We start from the raw sequence: 18,960 nt of genomic DNA, 5'->3' as shown, positions 1-18,960 counted from the left end.
TCTTACTGGGAGCTTGCAGATTAGCAATTGCAATTGTTGCTTTCCTTTATGCACCAAGATTTGAAACCATTATTTTGTATCACCAAGGTACATTTTCCACACCCCAGGAAGTAAATTAGATAGGAGAAACCTTTATTAACAATTTATCAAGTGCACTATGTGGAAAATGCACCCCATGGTGTCTGATACCTGTATAAAATGATCTCCTTTTCCTCTCAGCATGAACTCTTTTTCTGAGACTATGAAATGCATACATATGACTACTACAGAGGTGATTTGTGTTGCCTGCATTTTAATGTGCAAAACTTATACTTTTCAGCCACCAAATATGTGAGTTTATGTATGAAAGGAAGCATCAGTACGACAAAATTATTGATTGCTATTTACAGGACCCAGTAAGAAAGGTAACAAAAATAAAATGTGTTTGTTTTTAAAATGTAGTTCATGATTATTTTTTGTTGCATTAGTTAATAATTTGTTTCAAAGTGAGTTTGTTAGATATGCTGTAAAACATCTTAATGTTGTTAATCAACTTCGACCTTATAATTGACTAAGCACTCAACTTCCAACAAAAAAATAACTGAAATGTGTAGAACTTCACTTTCAGATGTAACATTTTTCGTGCTGATAACTTCCCTTCTGAAATATTGCAAAAATTTGGTTTCCAACAGTACAGTTTAGCCTGTTCTTCTGATGAATACTTTTACCTACAGGTACCTCACCTGTTGAATATCCTCAAGCACCAAACTGGATCCAGAAACTTTTCATAGCCCTTCCGACACCAATGAGGTATGCTGTCTCCATCTTCGTGCCAGCAGGAACATCAGAATTATGTCAGTCTTCAGTGCTGTGAGTAGGGCTGTCACTGCCAAGGTGTCGGGCTTTAAACCATGTCACACTTGCAATAGACAGATATCTATTTCAGACGTTCACATTGTCTGTCTCTGGTGTCCAGATTCGAAACACGACTTGGAGTTGTGCAAGAGAGGAAGCTTAATGCACCCCTAAAGCTATTCAAGAATCAAGCGCAACATTTGATGGCCCCAACGAGCCATCAGGATCAACACCAGTTATGTTTCTAGTCTCTCTTCAAACTAAGTTTCTCTCCTCCTTTGAAACCATTGAGAGAGAAGAGGAAACATAAAAAGAAGAGAAAACACAACAATGACTTCCATCAATGCCACTCAAATTCAAGAGTTAGTCACTTCAATGCATTCTGACCCCTGCTGAGTTCTTATCGGAGCCGGAGCTGAAGGGCATTACTCAATCAGAAGAGCCATCACCGGCAGACCTACCCACTATAGCACTCACCACGGGACCTTTTCGTAAGCTAAGTTCAGCCGCCTCTACAAATCACAGCGCCAATGTCGGCATATCTAGAGTATCTGAAAGAGACAGTTAGTTATAGATTCCTTACCTTAAAAATACCCCCAGGCATCAGACTGGATCCGGAGAATTTTTCTTAGCAGTAAACCTGCGTGTCGGTGGGTGGCGTCGGTCGACTCCGCGTCCGTCGTCGGGGTCGTGGTTGCCGGGATGATGCAGTGGTGCCTACTTAGATGCCACCCCTGCGCGTTGACCTCAGTTCTTTCTTTTTCCACACCAGCCTAGCGCAGATACGGAGAGAGCTACCCCTTAGTCACTTTTTGACTAATCATTTTTCGACGTTTTGTCAACTGCTTTTTCGATTCTTTGACTCCTGGTGCGCGAGGGATGTCCCAGCGCTGGACCGGGTTCAAGCCCTGTGACTCCTGTCAAAAACTGACGTCTGTGACAGATCTGCACCTTGTGTGCCTCTGTTGTCTGGAGCGTGACTACGACCCGAAGTCCTGCTCCGACTGCCGTTCCATGAATCCAAAGTCTTTGCGGGAGCGGTCCCGAAAGCTATTGAAGGCCTGGCGGTCGGCTCTGTGTCTTTCCCATTCCCAGTCTCGTTCAAGAGGAAGGTCTCGAGACCGCTCACGGAGCCACCACACCTCATCACTCTCCAAGTCCTCGAGGTCCTCGGGTAAGTTTACTGTTGGGTTTTAGGAAGAAATGCAGTTTGGGGCCACCTTAAACAAAGAACTACCACTACCCCCTCTGTAAGCCACATACCTGATCGGGTGCACTTGTGGGTGAATCTAGTTAGCCGGCTGTGGGTATTTAAGGCCTTGCCTGCTTGATGTTTGTGCTTGGTTTCTCTTCTGGTTCTGGTCACCGGAAGTTCTTCGCTGGCTGTTGCTCCTCGATACGCTTTTTGGACTTCTTGGAACCTCGCCATGCAGCGTATGCATGCCCTGGGACTTGGACAAGACTCCTTGGGACCCTTGTTGGGTCATTTCTGATATACTCTCCTTCCTTCCTGTTTTCGGGTTTGTTTTCATCCCTTATCAGGCTTTGTTAGTATTAGAGAAAGTACAGGTGAAGCAACGCGGCTGCGTTCCAGTCTTCCTCTCAGTGTTTCCTGGATTTAGTTAACCAGTCCACATCGTTAGGGGTAATTCAGGCATTATTCCGGAGAAGTCCTAGCCAGCAGTTGTCGGGCCCTGCTCTTCCCTACTGTTTTTTTTTTTGGCTCACCTTGTCCTTTTCCCCCTATGTTTATTATTGTTTGAGAGTAGGTGTTATCTTTTTGGGGTTTAGGGAGATTGGACGTTTTTCAATTCCGCATTCCTTTTTTGTGGACAAATCCTTCACCGCTTCCTGATTTGACTAACAAGTAGGAAGATTTCTATCTTGAGTATATACTTTTTCTCAAGGTTCCACGACCATCTGGAAGGGGTAAGAATAACGTTAAACCTGCATCCATGTGCACCTGATCATGTATGTTTGCTTTTGTGTACAACATCCTGTTAAATTACATTACTTCTTTTTCTCTCTTCTCAAGGCCACTTGTATCTTCCTTACATCACATCGATGGTCGTGCAGAGAGACAGAGGGTATCATCGTCTGATTTGATTTTTCTTTTCCCTGTTTTCCCCCAACCTCTCCTAGCGCCTTTGTTAGCTGTCACCCAGATATATATAATTATGGATGGCAGCAGTTGCAGTGTGGGTAGCGGATTGGATACACTTCGCTCCTGCAGTGTTGGGCTAACAGAGTGGTGAAGGAACATCTAAGAAGAAGAAGGCGAAGAAGCACCGGCGCTCTTCGCCTTCACCCCGTCGGTCCACTGACGCAACGCAGGACACAGAGTGTCATTGTTCGAAAGCTCCTTCTCCGGCGCCTACTTCAGGGATGACTCAGCACCTCCCCCTATTTCCGGGAGCCGGAAGCATCCCCTGTCCAACTTCGAATATTTTACGAGGCCCTCCACCTCATTTTTGGGCAGCCCGACTGTGTGCTGATCTTACTTGACATTCCCCAGTGCCAATCCTCACGACGACGCCCCTTGCATTGGCCGTGCCCGTGGCCTACGCCGTCCCCATCCTCACCCCCAAGATAGAACCCAGAGCCAGACCGATGTCCGATTCGACGCTGGAGGGTGCTTTTGTTCCCCTGTTCATCCCTGGTGTTTCCTTCTGCCCAGAAGGTGGTGATAAGGACTGGGAGGGGTTGCTGGACCCTTAAGCAGACCAGCTAGAAGAGCCGGACTGAGAAAGGACCTGGGTGACGCCAGTGGTCTGGACACTTCTCCAGACTTTGGCATGCTTTCTCCCCCTACCGTGGCTACGGAGGAGGGAGCGTCCTACGCTGTAGTGATGGAAAGGGCGGCGAGGCCTTGGGCCTGATTCTACCTTCAGTGCCAGTCAGAACTAACCTCCTAACAGAGGTGCTTCAGCTTTGACAACCTCCTCTGAACCTCTTGTGCCCTTCAATGAAGCCCTCACCGACGTCTTTCTGGGCACCTGGTCCAAACCCAGCTCTGGGGCTCCTGTGGAACGCACAATAGCCCGTTGCCATCGACCGGCCCTGGGCGACCCAGTTTTCCTCACCCAACACCCTTCCCCCGAGAGCTTGGTAGTCCAAGCATCTTCTTCAAATGGTGCATTCCCTTCTGCTCCCCCAGATAGGGAATCCAAGAAGCTGGATCATCTTGGGAAGCGCCTGTTCTCTTCCTCCAGCTTGGCATTGCAGTCTGTAAATACCGTGTGCATCTTGGGCTGATACTCCCACACCATCTGGGATACGGATACGGATGCGCAGGTGCTGCTTCAGTGCCCAGAGGAGGCCCAGGCAGTTTTCTCCCAGGCAGTGGCAGATGGGAGGGACGCAGCCAAATTCATGATTAGATATGGACTGTATACCACAGACTCACTAGGCAGAACGAATGCCACGTTGGTAGCCCTTAGACACTATGCCTGGTTGAAGACATCTGGCTTTTGGGGGATGTCCAGTCAACTTTGTTTGGCGTCGTCTTTTTGGCGACAGAGCAGACTCAGCGCAGGATCGCTTCGAAGATTCTCTGGCTATGGGCCAGATCTTTGAGATTAGATGTGGCTTCCCGTCCCCTCCAGTCTGCTTTTCTCCTCTTTCGTGGCTATGGAAGAGGTGGCCGGCCCAGTCTAACCACCGGTTTACGCAAGCTGCCCAGCCTCTGCGTGGCCACGGACGTGGGACCCTGTGACCTCGTGGGTCTGAGAGCCTGCGGGCGGGCCAGTCCACCTCAGGACCCTCAACCGCTTCCTCTGGAAGGAGAAGTTCAAAATGCTCACGTTGACTCAGGTCCTGTCCGCCCTCGATCCTGGGGACTGGATGGTGGCGTTTGACTTGCTGGATGCCTATTTTCTTATTCCCGTCCTGCCAGTCCACAGACACTAGCTATGGTTCATGGTAGCCCACAAGCATTTTCAGTTCACCATGCTCCCCTTTGGCCTTACCAGTGCCCCTCGGGTGTTCATAAGAGTGATGGCGATGGTCGCAGCTCACCTGAGCAGATTAGGGGTTTCCAGTCTTTCCCTAACTGGACGACTGGCTGCTGAAGGCGTGCTCACGCCAGACTGTCGTCTCCCACCTCCAGACTACGGCGGATCTCTTGCACTCGCTGGGGTTCACTATCAATGTGCCAAAGTCACACCTGACTCCCTCTCAGACACTCCCTTTCATCGGAGGTGTTCTGGGCACAGTGCAGTTTCAGGCCTATGCCCCCGAGCAGCATATCCGGGATATGATACCAATGCTTCAGCCTCTATCCTGGATTTCTGTGAGAATGACTCTTGAGGCTGCAGGGGCTCATGGCCTCCTGCTGGTGGATCATGCCAGGTGGCATATGCGGGTTCTGCAGTAGGACCTGAAATTCCAGTTGGCGCAGCATCAGTGGAATCTTTCCGACGGCGTCCGGATCACAGAGACATCTGCACAACAACTGCAGTGGTGGTTAACAAACCTGGCTTCGGTCACAGACAGATCCCTCTCCGTTCCCCAACCAGACCTAATGGTGGTGATCAATGCTCACTTCTGGGATGGGGCGGCCACCTGGGAGAGGCGGAGATCAGAGGCGTCTCGTCTCCGGCGGAGTCCGGACTCCATATCAACCTGTAGGAGCTCTGGGCGATCTGCCTGGCACTAAAAGCCTTCCTTCCTTCCCACCCTCAAAGGGAAAGTAGCGCAGGTATTCACAGACAACACCACTGCCATATGGTACTGTTAGAAACCAGGCGGGTTGGGGTAGTGGACCCTATGTCAAGAGACTCTTCGCCTCTGGACTTGGCTGGAACATCAGGGCATGACCCTGGTGGTTCAACACCTGGCAGGTTCTCTGAATGCCTGGGCAAACAAACTCCGCCTTCAGTGCCTGGTAGATCATGAATGGCGTCTTCACATGGAGGTTGTGCAAGATCTCTTTTAACCGCGGGGAGAGCCTTGGTTAGATCTGTTCGCCACCAAAGAGAACTCGCAATGTCAGCCGTTTTGCGTGTTGGAGTTTCCAAGGCGGCATTTGCTTGGCGACACTTTTCGTTGTGAGTGGAACTGCGGCCTCCTGTTCGTCTTTCCACCTGTACCACTTCTGCCCCGAGTGCTGAAGAAAATCAAGCGCCACTGGGCACAAGTCATTCTTGTGGCTCCGGACTGGGCATGAAGAGTCTGGTACTCTGAGCATGGTCATCGATTCTCCGATCAGACTGCCCCTTCGGGAGGATCTTCTGTTGCATGGGTCGGTCCTTCAACGGAACCTGTCCAGTCTCCACCTCCTTGCGTGGAGATTGAGCGGCAACAGTTGACAGCTTTTGACCATCCGTCCGAAGTCTGTAATCTCATCTTGGCAGCCAGGCGCCCCTCCACTAAAACGTTATACGCCTGTAGATGGAGCATGTTTGTGGCCTGGTGCACAGCAAAGGCTGTGGATCCCCTCTCTGCCCCTCTTGCCGAGGTTCTCTTGTTCATACTTTTTGTTGGCCCAACATGACTCTGCTCTGGGCACGCTTAAAGGCTATCTTGCAGCTATTTCTGCTTTCCTTCGGCTACCAGATCAGACCTCTTTATTCAAGTTCACTATTTCAAACAGATTTTTTAAGGGCCTTAGTCATCTCCTTCCTCCATCTCCTTTCATAATGCCCCAGTAGGACCTGAATCGTGTTTTAACTTACTTTATGTGCGCTCTTTTCGAGCCTCTTCACGACTATCCTCTCAGGCTCCTCGCTCTGAAAACTGCTTTCCTTGTTGCCATCACCTCTGCTCGCAGGGTGAGTGAGCTTCAGGCTTTATCTTCCAATCCCCCTTTCTTCTCTGTGCATCTGGACAAAGTGGTGCTTAGGACAAGACTCTAGTTCCTTCTTAAAGTGGTTGCACCTTTTCACATAGGACAAATAATCACTTTGCCTACCTTTTTCCCACCTCCTCACCCTTCAAAGGAGGAAGAAAAAGACTCCACCGTCTGGACCCTAAATGTGCGTCTAAGTAGGTACCGCAATGTCATCCCGGCGACCATGACGCCGATGACGGACGCGGAGTCGACCAACACCACCCACCGACATGCAGGAGTACTACTAAGAAACAATTCTAGGGTAAGGAATCTATAACTAACCTATGTCTCTTATAGATGCATCGTTACCGAAGGTAAGTAACTTTTTCTTCCTGTGAAGGGATCCAACCTGGCTCATTTCCTCAGTGCCATGATGATGCTGATCAGGTAGACTTCGATCACCTATGGCATGCCTTAGGGGCCCATGGGTCCATTTGGGTCTATGTGTTTCTGCCGGTAGGTCCGCCCTCAGCGACATTCAACTCCAGGATGCTCCCTCGAGGGACGCACCTGGTGTCAGTGGATCCACTCTGACTGCTGCCACTTCTCCATTGACACTTCTTCCATTGTCGTCTCCAAAGCCTGCTCTAGGGCTCCTGCCAATACCTATCAAGGTGCCTCCAGTGTTGACACCTAAGTCTTCACCTTCTTTGTAACTTTCCCCTTTCCAAGAATACCCAAGTAAAGCAATCCTCCAAAGATCCAGAAGGAAAGCCTAGATATTGGAGAAGAGGCCAGACACAGAACTTCCACTGCTTGAGCCAGTTCCATGCCAACAATATTGGCTGGCCACGGAGCAGGTATTCGGATCACACTTTAGACCCTGGTCTCAGACATGCATTATACGGAAAACAGCAGTGAGGCTGGGGATTTACTGTCCTTGCCATCGCAGTAGATTTCCTGGCTCTGCAGAATGCCAATGGGCTGTACACATTTCCAGAGGTTGAGAGGGAATGCCCTACAGGCCCTGCTTCTCTGTGTGTAACAGCTTTCCACACAGTTCTAAGGGAGGCAACAAAGGTTTTAGAACAATCTTTACTCACTATAGAAGCCAGTTTCAATATTTTGACTGAGATCCTGCAACCTGCCTTCGCAGCATCAAAGCCTTGTTTGCCCTTAAATGATGCCATGCTTGAGTCCATGAAAGCTGCAGGGGACAAGCCTACCTCAGCCCTGGCTTTTAACCAGCTCATTGCACAAAGGTGCAGGCCCACTTCACTGCACCTTGCCTTCTTTTGCTTTGAAAGTCTAGTGGTGCATGTGTTGTCCTCCACAGTGCAGAATCCAGGTGCATTTCTGAAAGCTCTAGCTGACAGTCCATGAAGATGGATGCTGTTGGGAAAGTTCTTCTCATGGAACAACTTAGATTTGACGGCAATGAACACAACCCATCTGCATTCCAAGAATACACATGTCTTATAGGAGATGGCTAACATGGTAGCTCTATGTTTCTCAGTCCATCTTAAGAACCACTTTGCTGAGGTGGGTGAGAGACCACCAGCATGCTTCCTGTTAAGTCATCAGGGAAGGTCTAAGTGTGGTGGATTCCGTAGTCAGAGCCATAGTGTCATCCATTGCCCTGAGGAGGCGTGCTTTCTACAGAAAACATTTTCACAAGGGATGTACCGGTGAGTCTCATGGAGATGCCATTTACAAGGGCTTGCTTTTTTTGGATAGAAGGCTTATACAGCCCTTGTGAAAGTTAAAAAGTAGGAAGGGCTGTTGCGAGCAATCTCTGTCTCCTTTTTCCGAACCTGAACTATTGACAATTTTAGATGTTTTGGGGCTTTTCAAAAGGCTTTCACTTTCACCAGCATTATCCCTCCCTGCATTATCCCTCCCAGCCATTCCAGCTTCACAACCAGCTTCTGTGCCAATACAGTGGCAAATGAAAGGACAGTCAAAACCAGCAGCTCTCCTCCTCATCCTTACCCACAAAATGTAGAAAGCTGTTTTAGCCTCCCCTTGAAGAAGCATTTGTGGCTGGTTAGGGGATGAGTCTCCTCCTTTCAGACCAGTGGGTCCTACAGTAGAAAGGTGTTGTACGCTACCCTTCCAATAGGCTCCTCAACAGGTACTTCCCCTTCAGTCCCTTTAGTCAGAGAATCAACTTCAGATCCTGCAGCAGGAGGCGGCAGCCCTGCTGCAGAAGGAAGCTTTAGAGTTTGCCCCAGAGCAGAACATTATCCTGGTTCTTCCTGATTCCCAAGACCGGATTCATTGTCTGTTCCTAGATGTCAGGATCTAGAACTGGTTCAAGAAAAAGTTCAAAATGCTGTCCCTGGCTTAGCTTGTTCGGATGCTTGATGCAGAGGACTGGATAGTGTCCTTAAATTTGAAGGGCGCATATTTCCACATATCATTCTTGAAGCCTCACAAGCTACTTTCATTGTGTGGTCCTCTCATTACCAATTTGCAGCCCTCCCTTTCAGACTAACTTCAGCACCTAGAGTCTTCACCAAGGTCATGGTGATAATTGCGGCACATCTGAGAAGGCTGGGGATCTGTGTTCTTGTACATAGATGGCTAGTTGCTCAAGTTCAGCTCGCTACAGCAGATGGTGTTGGTTCACCTTACAGGCACAGTATTCCTGCTGTTCAATTTGGGCTTTACTGTCAATGTGGCCAAGTCCTACCTAAAGTCCTCTCTGCACCCCCTGTTCATTTCTTTAGTTCTGGTCACAAAATAATTGAGAGCCTTCCCGCCTCCTCCTATGATCTGGGATATGATTCTATTGTTGTGGGAGGGGTTTTGCGTTCCAATCCTGCCAGTTCTTTGCCTGCTAGGTCTGCTGGTTTTCTGTATGCCTCAGGCACATGAGGGCTCACCAGTGGTGCCTTTGTTGGAAGTGATTACAACAATTGGGAGATTTGTCAGATAATGCCGATAGATGATGTTTTACCCTTGTCCAGCAGTGACTAGGGTAGTAACAGGCTCCTCCACCCTTGAGTGGAGTGCTCATCTGGAGGAACTGGAGCTCACTGGCCTCTGGTCTTTAGAAGAGCAGATATTTCACATCATCCTGCTCGAATGCAGGCTTTGCATCTAGATCTCAACGCCTTCCTCCTTTCCCTTTGCTGCCAGTCTCTCCATATCTTGACAGACACTACAACCTGTTTGTTGTTTGTCAGATAATAGTTTCCAATCATGTGGGTGATTTACTGAACTCCAGAGCTGACAGCCTCAGTTGGTGTTATCTTGCTATCCATGAGTGGTGTCTTCACCCGGAGGTGGCTCAGACTATCATTGCCCTGTGGGGCATCTCCCAAGTGGACTTCTTTGCAATTTGCAGCAACACTCAGTTCCCAAATTCTGTGCCATCCTGTATCCAGTATAGTGAACTTGGAGATGCAGTTCAGTTGAAGTGAATTTTTCCACTTCATTGCATATTTCCTCTCATACCGTTGATTCCTTGAATGCTAAGAAAAAATCACCAGGCCTGGGACCAAGCCATTCTCGTCGCTCCGCGCTAGCCAAGAAGAATGTGGTATGAAGACATCCTGCGACTCTTCCTGTGTCCCTTTTTTCGTCTTTCTCCTAGGCGACTTCCTTGCTGTACCCCAAGCCTCCAACTTCATTTCTTGTGATTGAGTGGCGACACTTAAACTCCTTTCTGGTGACCAGATGTTTGACATTATATTGTCCTCGTGTCACCCTTCCACAAAATCCATCTACTCTGGAAGGTGGAACATATTTATCACGTAGTGTGCGGAGCAGAAAATTGACTCTTTGAACGCATGCCTGTAGAATTACTTTCTTTTGCTCAGTTGCTAGCCCAGCTAGGTTGTGCAGTTGACACTGTCAAAGGATACCTGCTCTCTTGTCAGCTTTCCAAATCAGCTGTTACTCATGTTAAATCACTGATCCTGATGAGGTTTTTGATGGGACGGACACACGTTTCTCTGACACCTTGTGTAATGCCTCAATGGGATTATAATATTGTTTTCCCTTTTCAGATCTTTTCGATGGATGGTCCCTTTTAGCCCCATCATGGTTGCTCATTATGTTTAATTGCTTTCAAGTCTGTTTTTCTTGTGGCATTTCCTCATAGAGGGGCATCAGTGAGTTGCAAACATTCAGTGTTCGACCACTTTCATTTGCTTCTACCTTGAAAAGTGTCTTTACTTCCAGGTGTCTCCTTTAGGCTTGTGGCAATTCATTACTCTTCCTGCCTTTAATACTCCCCCTCACCAAGATGTAGTAGAGCTTACATCTGCCTGACCCCCATAGAGCGGTAAGTTATTACATTCACATGGTGATCAGCTCTTTGTGGGGTGTGCTGATAGCAAAAAGAGCAAGGCAGTCCAGAAGATGTCTCGCTGGGATCATTTTGTGTTTAAAAATGTTCTTGCTGTTGCCAAAAAGGAACAATTTGGGGAAATCCGTACTGAGATTGCTAGGGTTGTTCCCATGGCCCACACTTGTGTGGCAACATGGACTTCTCTTCACACGTCACTAAGTATTATTTCTTATATTCAGAGGTGAGAATGAATAGCCATTTAGTATGTTTTGGGCACCAGGATTTCGCCCTCTGACCACTCTTTCAGACCCAAAACCTGGCAAGAGGTACTACTTTGGAATCTGTTGAACAGAGGTGGAATCTGCAGGTAGAGTATCAGAAGAAAAAATTCCTTTTCTTCAGTAGCAAGCCGTATGCTTTTTGGTGGATAATCACTGATCCGGTCTGCCTCCTTGTTCTGAAGGATGATCATAGACCATTAATACGAAAGAGGTTCCAGTGCAACATAATTGATCTGCTATAGGAGCACAGACAAAATTGACAGGGATTTGGAGTCATGCATTGTAGTGGTCACTTCATTTATTTATTTATTTTTAATTTCTTTATTTGCATTTTTAGTATTATAGATTCAATGTCCACAAGTTATATTTTACAGGATATACGGCGAGCTTCAACTGGCAGTCATCACCTTGCATTGAAGCTGCATAACAGTTTAGGTGCATTAGGCATACTAAGTAAATTCTGCAGTTCCTGGTGAATCAATGTCGATTGCAATATAAGATTGTGCTTAACAGAAAATTCAGAAGGTTTCACATAGTCCTAAGCATCATTATATCATGACAAACATATTTGACAACAGGTCATCATGTCACGTGGCTAATGGGTACATTGTCAACATTACTAAGCTAGAATGAGCCATGCAGCCATAATGCAGCTTTTGCGCATGTTACTACAAAGCTTTATTTTTGCAAGACTCTGTTTCTGCCTTTCACATGAGAACTGTTTGCTGTGTTCGTTCTCTGCTTGTTCCTGGAGTTTAGTCTGAGCATTGTGAGCAAGTTCGATAAACAAATGCCCCTTGTTATTCTGTTATGGTCAGGCCTAGCACCCAGACAAAACACACTAGCGCAGCTGCTGCTGGAAGCTCGTGCTTTGATATTCCGGGATACATGTTTAGGTGACACACACTTGGAGAGGTACCTTTCCAGAGAGAAGAGCAACACGCACCTACAATGTAGAAATACCATCTGGGGTCTGCTGACCAAGCTCAGAGATCTTCTATTATATAATAATACTCCTTCTAGTTAAGGGGAGGGAGGTTAGGCACTATAGTCCTTTCTCCATAGTCTTTATAAAATGACATCTCCCTTTATGATATATGGCCTAGCTGCAATGCTAACGATACATTTTTCTGCTTGTGGTGGCACGTATACTGCATGTTAGAGCACATTAGTTAAAATAAACATTTTAAACTATATTCGTGTCTCAGTCCGATCTTATTGTGGACAGGTACGAGATTGTGAGCGAAAAGGTATGTCTTGTTACCACGATTCCTGAGAGATACGTGAGTGTTTTGTTCTGAGGTGCCTAATCATTTGCTTCTCCGTGAGTGAGTAGGAGGGTGAGTGAGACACTAGAGCTAGTCGGTCCTGGGCTTATGGTTAGTAAGGCGGTAGGAAGGCACAGTCCCTATACACCGAGGTCCCATAATCCTGCGCATAATTCTGTGCATGTGCAAAATCCCTGCATCAATCTGCAGTTTTCTCTGGGCCTGTGTTGCCAACATAACAGAGATTGGAACAATCCATTATTAACGTGAAAATGAACTTGTTGCAACGAACTAACACACATAAATCACTCCAGTCCATTGTAAAGACTGTGTCATGAGACTGTGCCCAACCCCAGCTGCGGCGCCCTACCATCACAAGCCAGCCTATATTAAAATTTGTATTTTTTGTGCCCCTGGGTTATCCATATGCAAGTCTACTGTTCATGGTCATGCCTTATTAGTGCATATGGAACCTAGATTGTATTCTGTTTAAGTGTGTGTATCTTGTCTGACCTCATCACCATTTTGTGAGGTATTCCCTCTGACTCTTGGTCTGCATGATGTATTTCTGCCAATATTGTGTCCCAACATTGTGCAATGGGATATTTACGTAAGCCAGCTATCTCCTCCCAGCCCATAATGGAAAACCCACTCTTGGGCAAAGCAAGTTTCTGTCTAAGCTAGCACCTGTATTTGTCATTCTGTCAATATTTTGCATATATTTTCTGCTTGTTTAGCAGTGATAATTGCATTACCCCAAATATGTCCCCTAAGCAAGCCACAGGCTCTTTCTGTCTAGAAATGGAACCAGAAAGAATCTGGCTGTGGGCAGATGAGGGACATGGAGAAGCAGTGAGGGGAGACACTTGCTCAGACAGGTGCAACAACAATGATGTTACCAGCCCTGCCAGATTGGAGCCTCGGTCTGTGCCAATGTAAATGTAGCCGTTAGTAAGGCTTGCTGTCAAACCCAATTTGATGGGCAATGGGGCAAGCAGGGGCTTCTGTGCCTCAACCGAGGGGCTTAAGGTCATTTGTATCTAAAATCCCGGGGTCCGTCCTGCTATGGCTCTGTAAATTGGGCTGAGTTCAATCACTTTCGCCCTTGACTTGTCAGTGGTAGTGATGGTGAGCACTTTCATGCTTCTCAGGGAGGTTTTGTGGGGTGCTCAAGCTCACAACTTAACAATCATACGAGTCAGTAAGAGCGTTAAGCCCAGTGCTAAACTTTATAGAATATTCACTAAAAGTTAATACTACACACTAATCAAAAGGATTCAATTTAGTGTCTCTGAGCACTATTCAGGCAGTGCTGCACCTCTTCCCACTCACTCCCTACCTCTCACTGAGCAGTATTCTAGATTGCTATGGGTTATGAAGTAGTAACATGATTAAAGCTTGGGTGCAATTTCTGTCTCCCCCAAATAGGTTTACTCCATTCTCGCAGGCACAGTTTAGTTCTACTTCTCATCAGTGGAATAGTCCTTTTAGATTTGCTCCTCCATCTACCTCTCAACACGCTCACAACCTCTCATGGGAGAGGGTACATACCAGCTAGCAGCTCTCCTGGGTTGCCTGCTTTGCCTATTGTTGTAGGAGAGTAGGGTCTGCTTTCTATGTTCACCCCCACTTTTTGCTTTTGCTTCACTGGTTTTCGACTTAGATGTGGCTGTGGGCCTGCTAATCAGACCCACAGCCCAGCTGTTCTCTCTCTAAATTCACACTATGTACTTTAGGTACATAACCCAATTGGTAAGGATCACCTTCTAGGGCCCTGTACAGGGTACCTTAGGTACCCAGGGCATAGGTGTACCCTAGGCCTACCAGGGGCTGCAGCATGTATTATGCCACCGCTGGCTGGCCCTCCATTATGACACAACTGGCTGATCACTCAGCTGGGGCAAGGTCGTGTAATCACCCCTTGCTTAGGTGTAGTATTCCTATACCTACCTAATATATAGACATATGGGTAACTTATCAGTCACTCCTATGGCAGGCCTTAACAATCCTGAAGGCAGAGTGCTTGGTAACATGCGAGATGGTGCTCTAGCATGAGCTGAGCCTGTCTGCAGCTTTCGGAACCATGTCCTTATAGCTGTTCTATGATATCGCCTACCATATACTCTTAAAGTGCCTTATAATCCTCGCGGTTATGGTAACTATGGTTTGGCTTTATCAAAACATGTCGTGTAAGGTGTCTAACACTTTGGAATACTACCCCCACACCATTTCTGGCGATGAGGATAGTATTCCTCCCTTCTAGAGGGAGAAGACATGTTGAAGACCTACTACCCGGTTAAAGTTAACCAGAGCCCCAGCATCACAAAATGGATGCTGCTGCCACAGACACAAGTCTGACCTCCTGCTGCTGGGAGTCCTGCCAGAGAGGGAGGCTTGGACAATAGGTTTCCTGCCTTGGGAGGTGCTAGCACCACCCTAGACAGGCCTTAGTGTATTGGGGCAGGGAGGGATGAATGAAACGAGACACTGCCTGGGGCACACAAGGTGTCCCATGAATACTCCAGTTCAAACCGGTGCTGGGGCACTCCAGCCCCAGTCCTGGCGCAAAACTGGACAAAGGGAAGGGGGTGTAACCACCCCCCTCCCTGGTCCCACCCATAGGAGGTAACCCAGCCCCCCAGATTAGTATGAGAGTGGGAGCTGAGTCCCTAGGACTTTGGATTATCCTGATAACTGAAACTTGAACAGAAACTCTGGACCTTCGACATTCAACTACGGAAGAAGACTGAAGAATCCCCCTTGTGGCCAAGGAGTGGCCACCCTGTGCAAACAGGCACCATCAAGCGACCTGCCGTTTGCTTTGCCCAAAGTTCTACGAGGAACCGACTGCAGAGCCCGACCAGCGCCTTGACTTCCAGACTTCTCCGACCCTGATCCACATCCACAGCAAAGCTGAGATCCGTGGAGGCGACGAGACACGTGGGACCGGCTACCTGGGAAAATTGGCTACTTGCTTCCAGCGCAGCTTCTGAAGCATCCTCGGAGTTGTGCTCTGGCGATTGAGAAGCCCCAACCCCGAGCACCATCTGCACCGAAGATCAGCCCTCCACACTCCATGAGTTCTGCGTGGGGCCCTTCTGCATTTTCCTGCTCGACGCGTCTGTCCGGTTGCTTGCCCGTTGGCTAGTAACCTCTGTGACGACGAACCCTTGACTTTCCACCGCTGGTTTGGCTCCTCCAGACTGGCCCTTGCTTCCCTGTGAAAGAGAAGCACCTCAGGCCTTCCTGGTCTGCAACAGAAGCGAATCCTTCATTCTGCGTGGGTTGCGCTTGCCAAGGCTTGTTGTGTCCCAACTCGACATCGACGCCGCCGACAGCAAGAGCCCTCGTGGGACAGCTCTCATCCTGGTTCTGGTCGTCCTCGACGCCTCCTGGTACCCGTGGCTGCTGCGACAAGCTTCACCTCTTCACCTGCATCTTCACGACATCGCCTGGTTCCTTCCCGGCTCCTGGCTGGTGACCTAGACTCTGTCCCCTCTGCTTGCAGGTATCCTCCTTCTTGATTCCATCCTTGGAATCCACCGGACACTCTTCACTGACTGCCTGTCAGCATCTTTTCTTCAGGCATCCATAGGAGTCGACGACGAAACCCGACGCAAGTTCACACCTATGCACCCGCAGCCCGTGGGCTAGGTAACTTGAGTACTCCGGTGCTCACAAGGGTATTGACTATCCTAGTGTCTAGTTTCCAAGTCTCTAACTCCTAGTTCCCTCCGAAGTGTCCTAAAACTCTTAATTTCTAAATATTACTATTTCTATCGACTTTAACGCATTACGCGTGAGTGTTTCCACTCTGCACCTGAATCCCGTGGGCCTCCCACTGCCTAGCAACTGATAGGATAGTGTAGCCCCAGCGATTCCCTAGGCCTAGACCTAACCTGTGTTTGTGACAGTGGTTCTTATACCACTTACTTAGTATATGGTTTGCGTGGCCCCTAGGGCCTAACTGTATTACTTACCTGTGTGACTTATGTATGCTTAAATAAGACTGTGTTGTACTTACCTCGAATCTCATAAAGAGTGCTGAGGGTATTTTGACTAGAATAAATACATTCTATTTTTATAATATATCTTTTGTGGTGTCCTTTCATTTGGTATTCAAGGGGTTGCAAATGGTATAACAGCTGGCTTCACATGCCATACAGAGTTTAGCCTGAGACTGCTCTTGTCCATGCTACCACTAGGATAGCTGGTCTATAAGGTTGACTTTACAACCAATCACCATAAGGGTTGTTTGGACTGATACAAGGTGTACACTAGAACTAGTGACATCATATATCAGGCCAACTTCTCACAATTGTGCCTGCACTTAATAGTGTGCCCGACATAAGCAGAGATAGCTGTTCTGGCTTGACAAGGTCCTGCATCGGCCAGTGGTGAGGGTCTCTGAAGTCATGGTCTTGAGGACGGGCCACGCCTCGGCCGGCGGGTCCTTGCTGTGGCCCCGATCGGGCTGAACTACACCAGGCAGCCTCTTCTGGCTGGTCACAACTTCGGTAGATGTAGCCCTACATGGGCGGGATACAACAAGCAACACCATGGGCTTGTTATTTTGCCAGTCACATCCGTGCTCAAGCAGATCACTATAATGGGCAACACTGGGTGATGCGCAGGCTTATCACAAGGTTGTGGTAGCAGGTAATATGCTGAGGCCGATCATAATTTGAGCAGGCACTGCCGTGCACAGGCTGAATCTTCAGCTGGCAGGTACAGCTGCACACACGCCGAATCAGACATGCAATCACATGGCCGAACAGGCCGCTACAATTTCAAGTTGCAGGTGTGCGGTTCCCACCAGAACTAGCATGAAGAGACGACTGGGCCAGTGACACTACTGACCAGTAGATTGATCCTCTTATCTCCCTCTTCTGGGGGCCTCAGAGATACCTGCACCTTGCTTTTCCTAGACAGATACTCCTCCTGCAGTGTTGGCAGGCTTCTTCCCTCTCTCAGCTGGCAAGCAGACGTCTACTTCTGAACAGGTACAAAGCTCTCTGCCATCATGAGATCTAGCCTCAGCCAATGTCCCGTCACCTCTAAGAGACTGGTTGTCAGTAAGGCACAAACCTTATTTGCACAGCACTCCTCTGAATACTCTGTTGAGCACTCCATTCCCTGGAATTAGTGTGGTATCACTTTTATAGGTCAAAATCGAACAGGGTATGTGTATCCACAGTCTGCAACAATAGTACCAGTGTGAGGTGATTTTCCGTTCAAGTGTTCTTTCCAGACTACTCTTCAGACACAGGCTTTGTCTAAAGAGATGCTTCTCATAGCAGAGTAGCTTCCAACTTAGAGTATCCACAACAGAGGCTCAAAGAGGTGGAGGTTTCTGCACTTGGCTGTTATCAGCCAAAGTGAAGGGTTAGTCAGGGAAAGACAAAAGGGTAGGCCTCAACCAAGGATTTCCCTACCTTGCACAACAGAGTCTTCAGTATTATTCCTCTCTTCTACTGTCTATCAAATGGCAGTGTTCAGGAAGACAAATCAGAAGTTCCTTGCTAACCAACAGACCTCATCAAATTTCTGAAGGAGCCCTGTTTACACTCCCCTCATTTCAATGTCTATGCCCTCTTCCTCCAGCTTCCAGAATGTGAGGAATACAACTCCACTGTCAGGGAGAATAACTCGCCTCCATCTTGTGCAAAGACCAGGCCAGGACATCTAGAATGGATCAGATAGGCTTCCATTAATCTAGCCTTCCTTACAGACACCATTCATGTACTTCCCAAGCTACACACATAAACACATGCAACATTCTTTCAGGATGTTAGTGCTAAGAATTGAGTAAGTGCAGAGAAGCTGAACTTTACACTAGTGGGCCACTAGGCCTTCATGCCAATGATGCAGATAAAAATGTCTGGTGACAGCTATGGATTTACAAAACATGATAAGCTGCCACCTCAGCTCTATGTGCTAAACCCATGATAGCGACAGTAGTCCACCACCTGCCAATGAGAGCATGCTTGGTGCTCTCCTCCAGGTCAGAGGACAAGGTCAGGATCTTACTCTTGTCAAGGGACAGACCTAGGATACTAGATACATACAGTCTGGTACTTTAACACAGAGGAAAACAGCTGTACACTATGCAGGGAACAATCCTGCCCCAGCACTTACTCCCTTTAATGCCTTCACAAAAATACCACAAGTGATTTAGTTATGGGTCAAGGGCACAACTGTCCTTAAAGGCTACTACAGCAGTCAACACAGGGTCACCAACCCCTTAGACAAAGTAACTAAGATGTCAAACTGGAAGCATAATTACAAATGCAACTCTGTCCAAGTCAAGGGCTTTGGCACTACCTATGCATACATGCGCCATGTATGGATGGCATTTAAACAACATATTGGGAATAGGAAGGGTTGCAGTCATCATCATGAGCTGGTAACTGGAAACTTTACAATGTGACCGAAAGAAGATGATCTCCACTGCCTGTTAGAATCAGAATCCTTTTGAAATTGAGATTCTTAATAAGAGCATACGTT

General features: G+C 47.8%; 1 protein-coding gene across 1 annotated transcript in view; it reads left to right on the top strand.

Moving 5' to 3' along the window:
* VPS8 (VPS8 subunit of CORVET complex) overlaps positions 1 to 18,960 on the top strand; it is a 1,789,524-nt gene that overhangs the window by 1,077,719 nt on the left and 692,845 nt on the right. The window contains exon 31 of the mRNA XM_085648738.1: positions 320 to 404. Within this exon, the coding sequence (XP_085504864.1) occupies positions 320 to 404 (85 nt within the window). The remainder of the gene's footprint in view (positions 1 to 319; positions 405 to 18,960) is intronic.

This window comes from Triturus cristatus, chromosome 3_2 (genome assembly GCF_964204655.1).
Source record: "Triturus cristatus chromosome 3_2, aTriCri1.1, whole genome shotgun sequence".
In the NCBI taxonomy this organism is placed as follows: domain Eukaryota; kingdom Metazoa; phylum Chordata; class Amphibia; order Caudata; family Salamandridae; genus Triturus; species Triturus cristatus.
The sequence above is the reverse complement of the archived record's forward strand: the minus strand, read 5'-3'. Positions and strand labels throughout refer to the sequence as shown.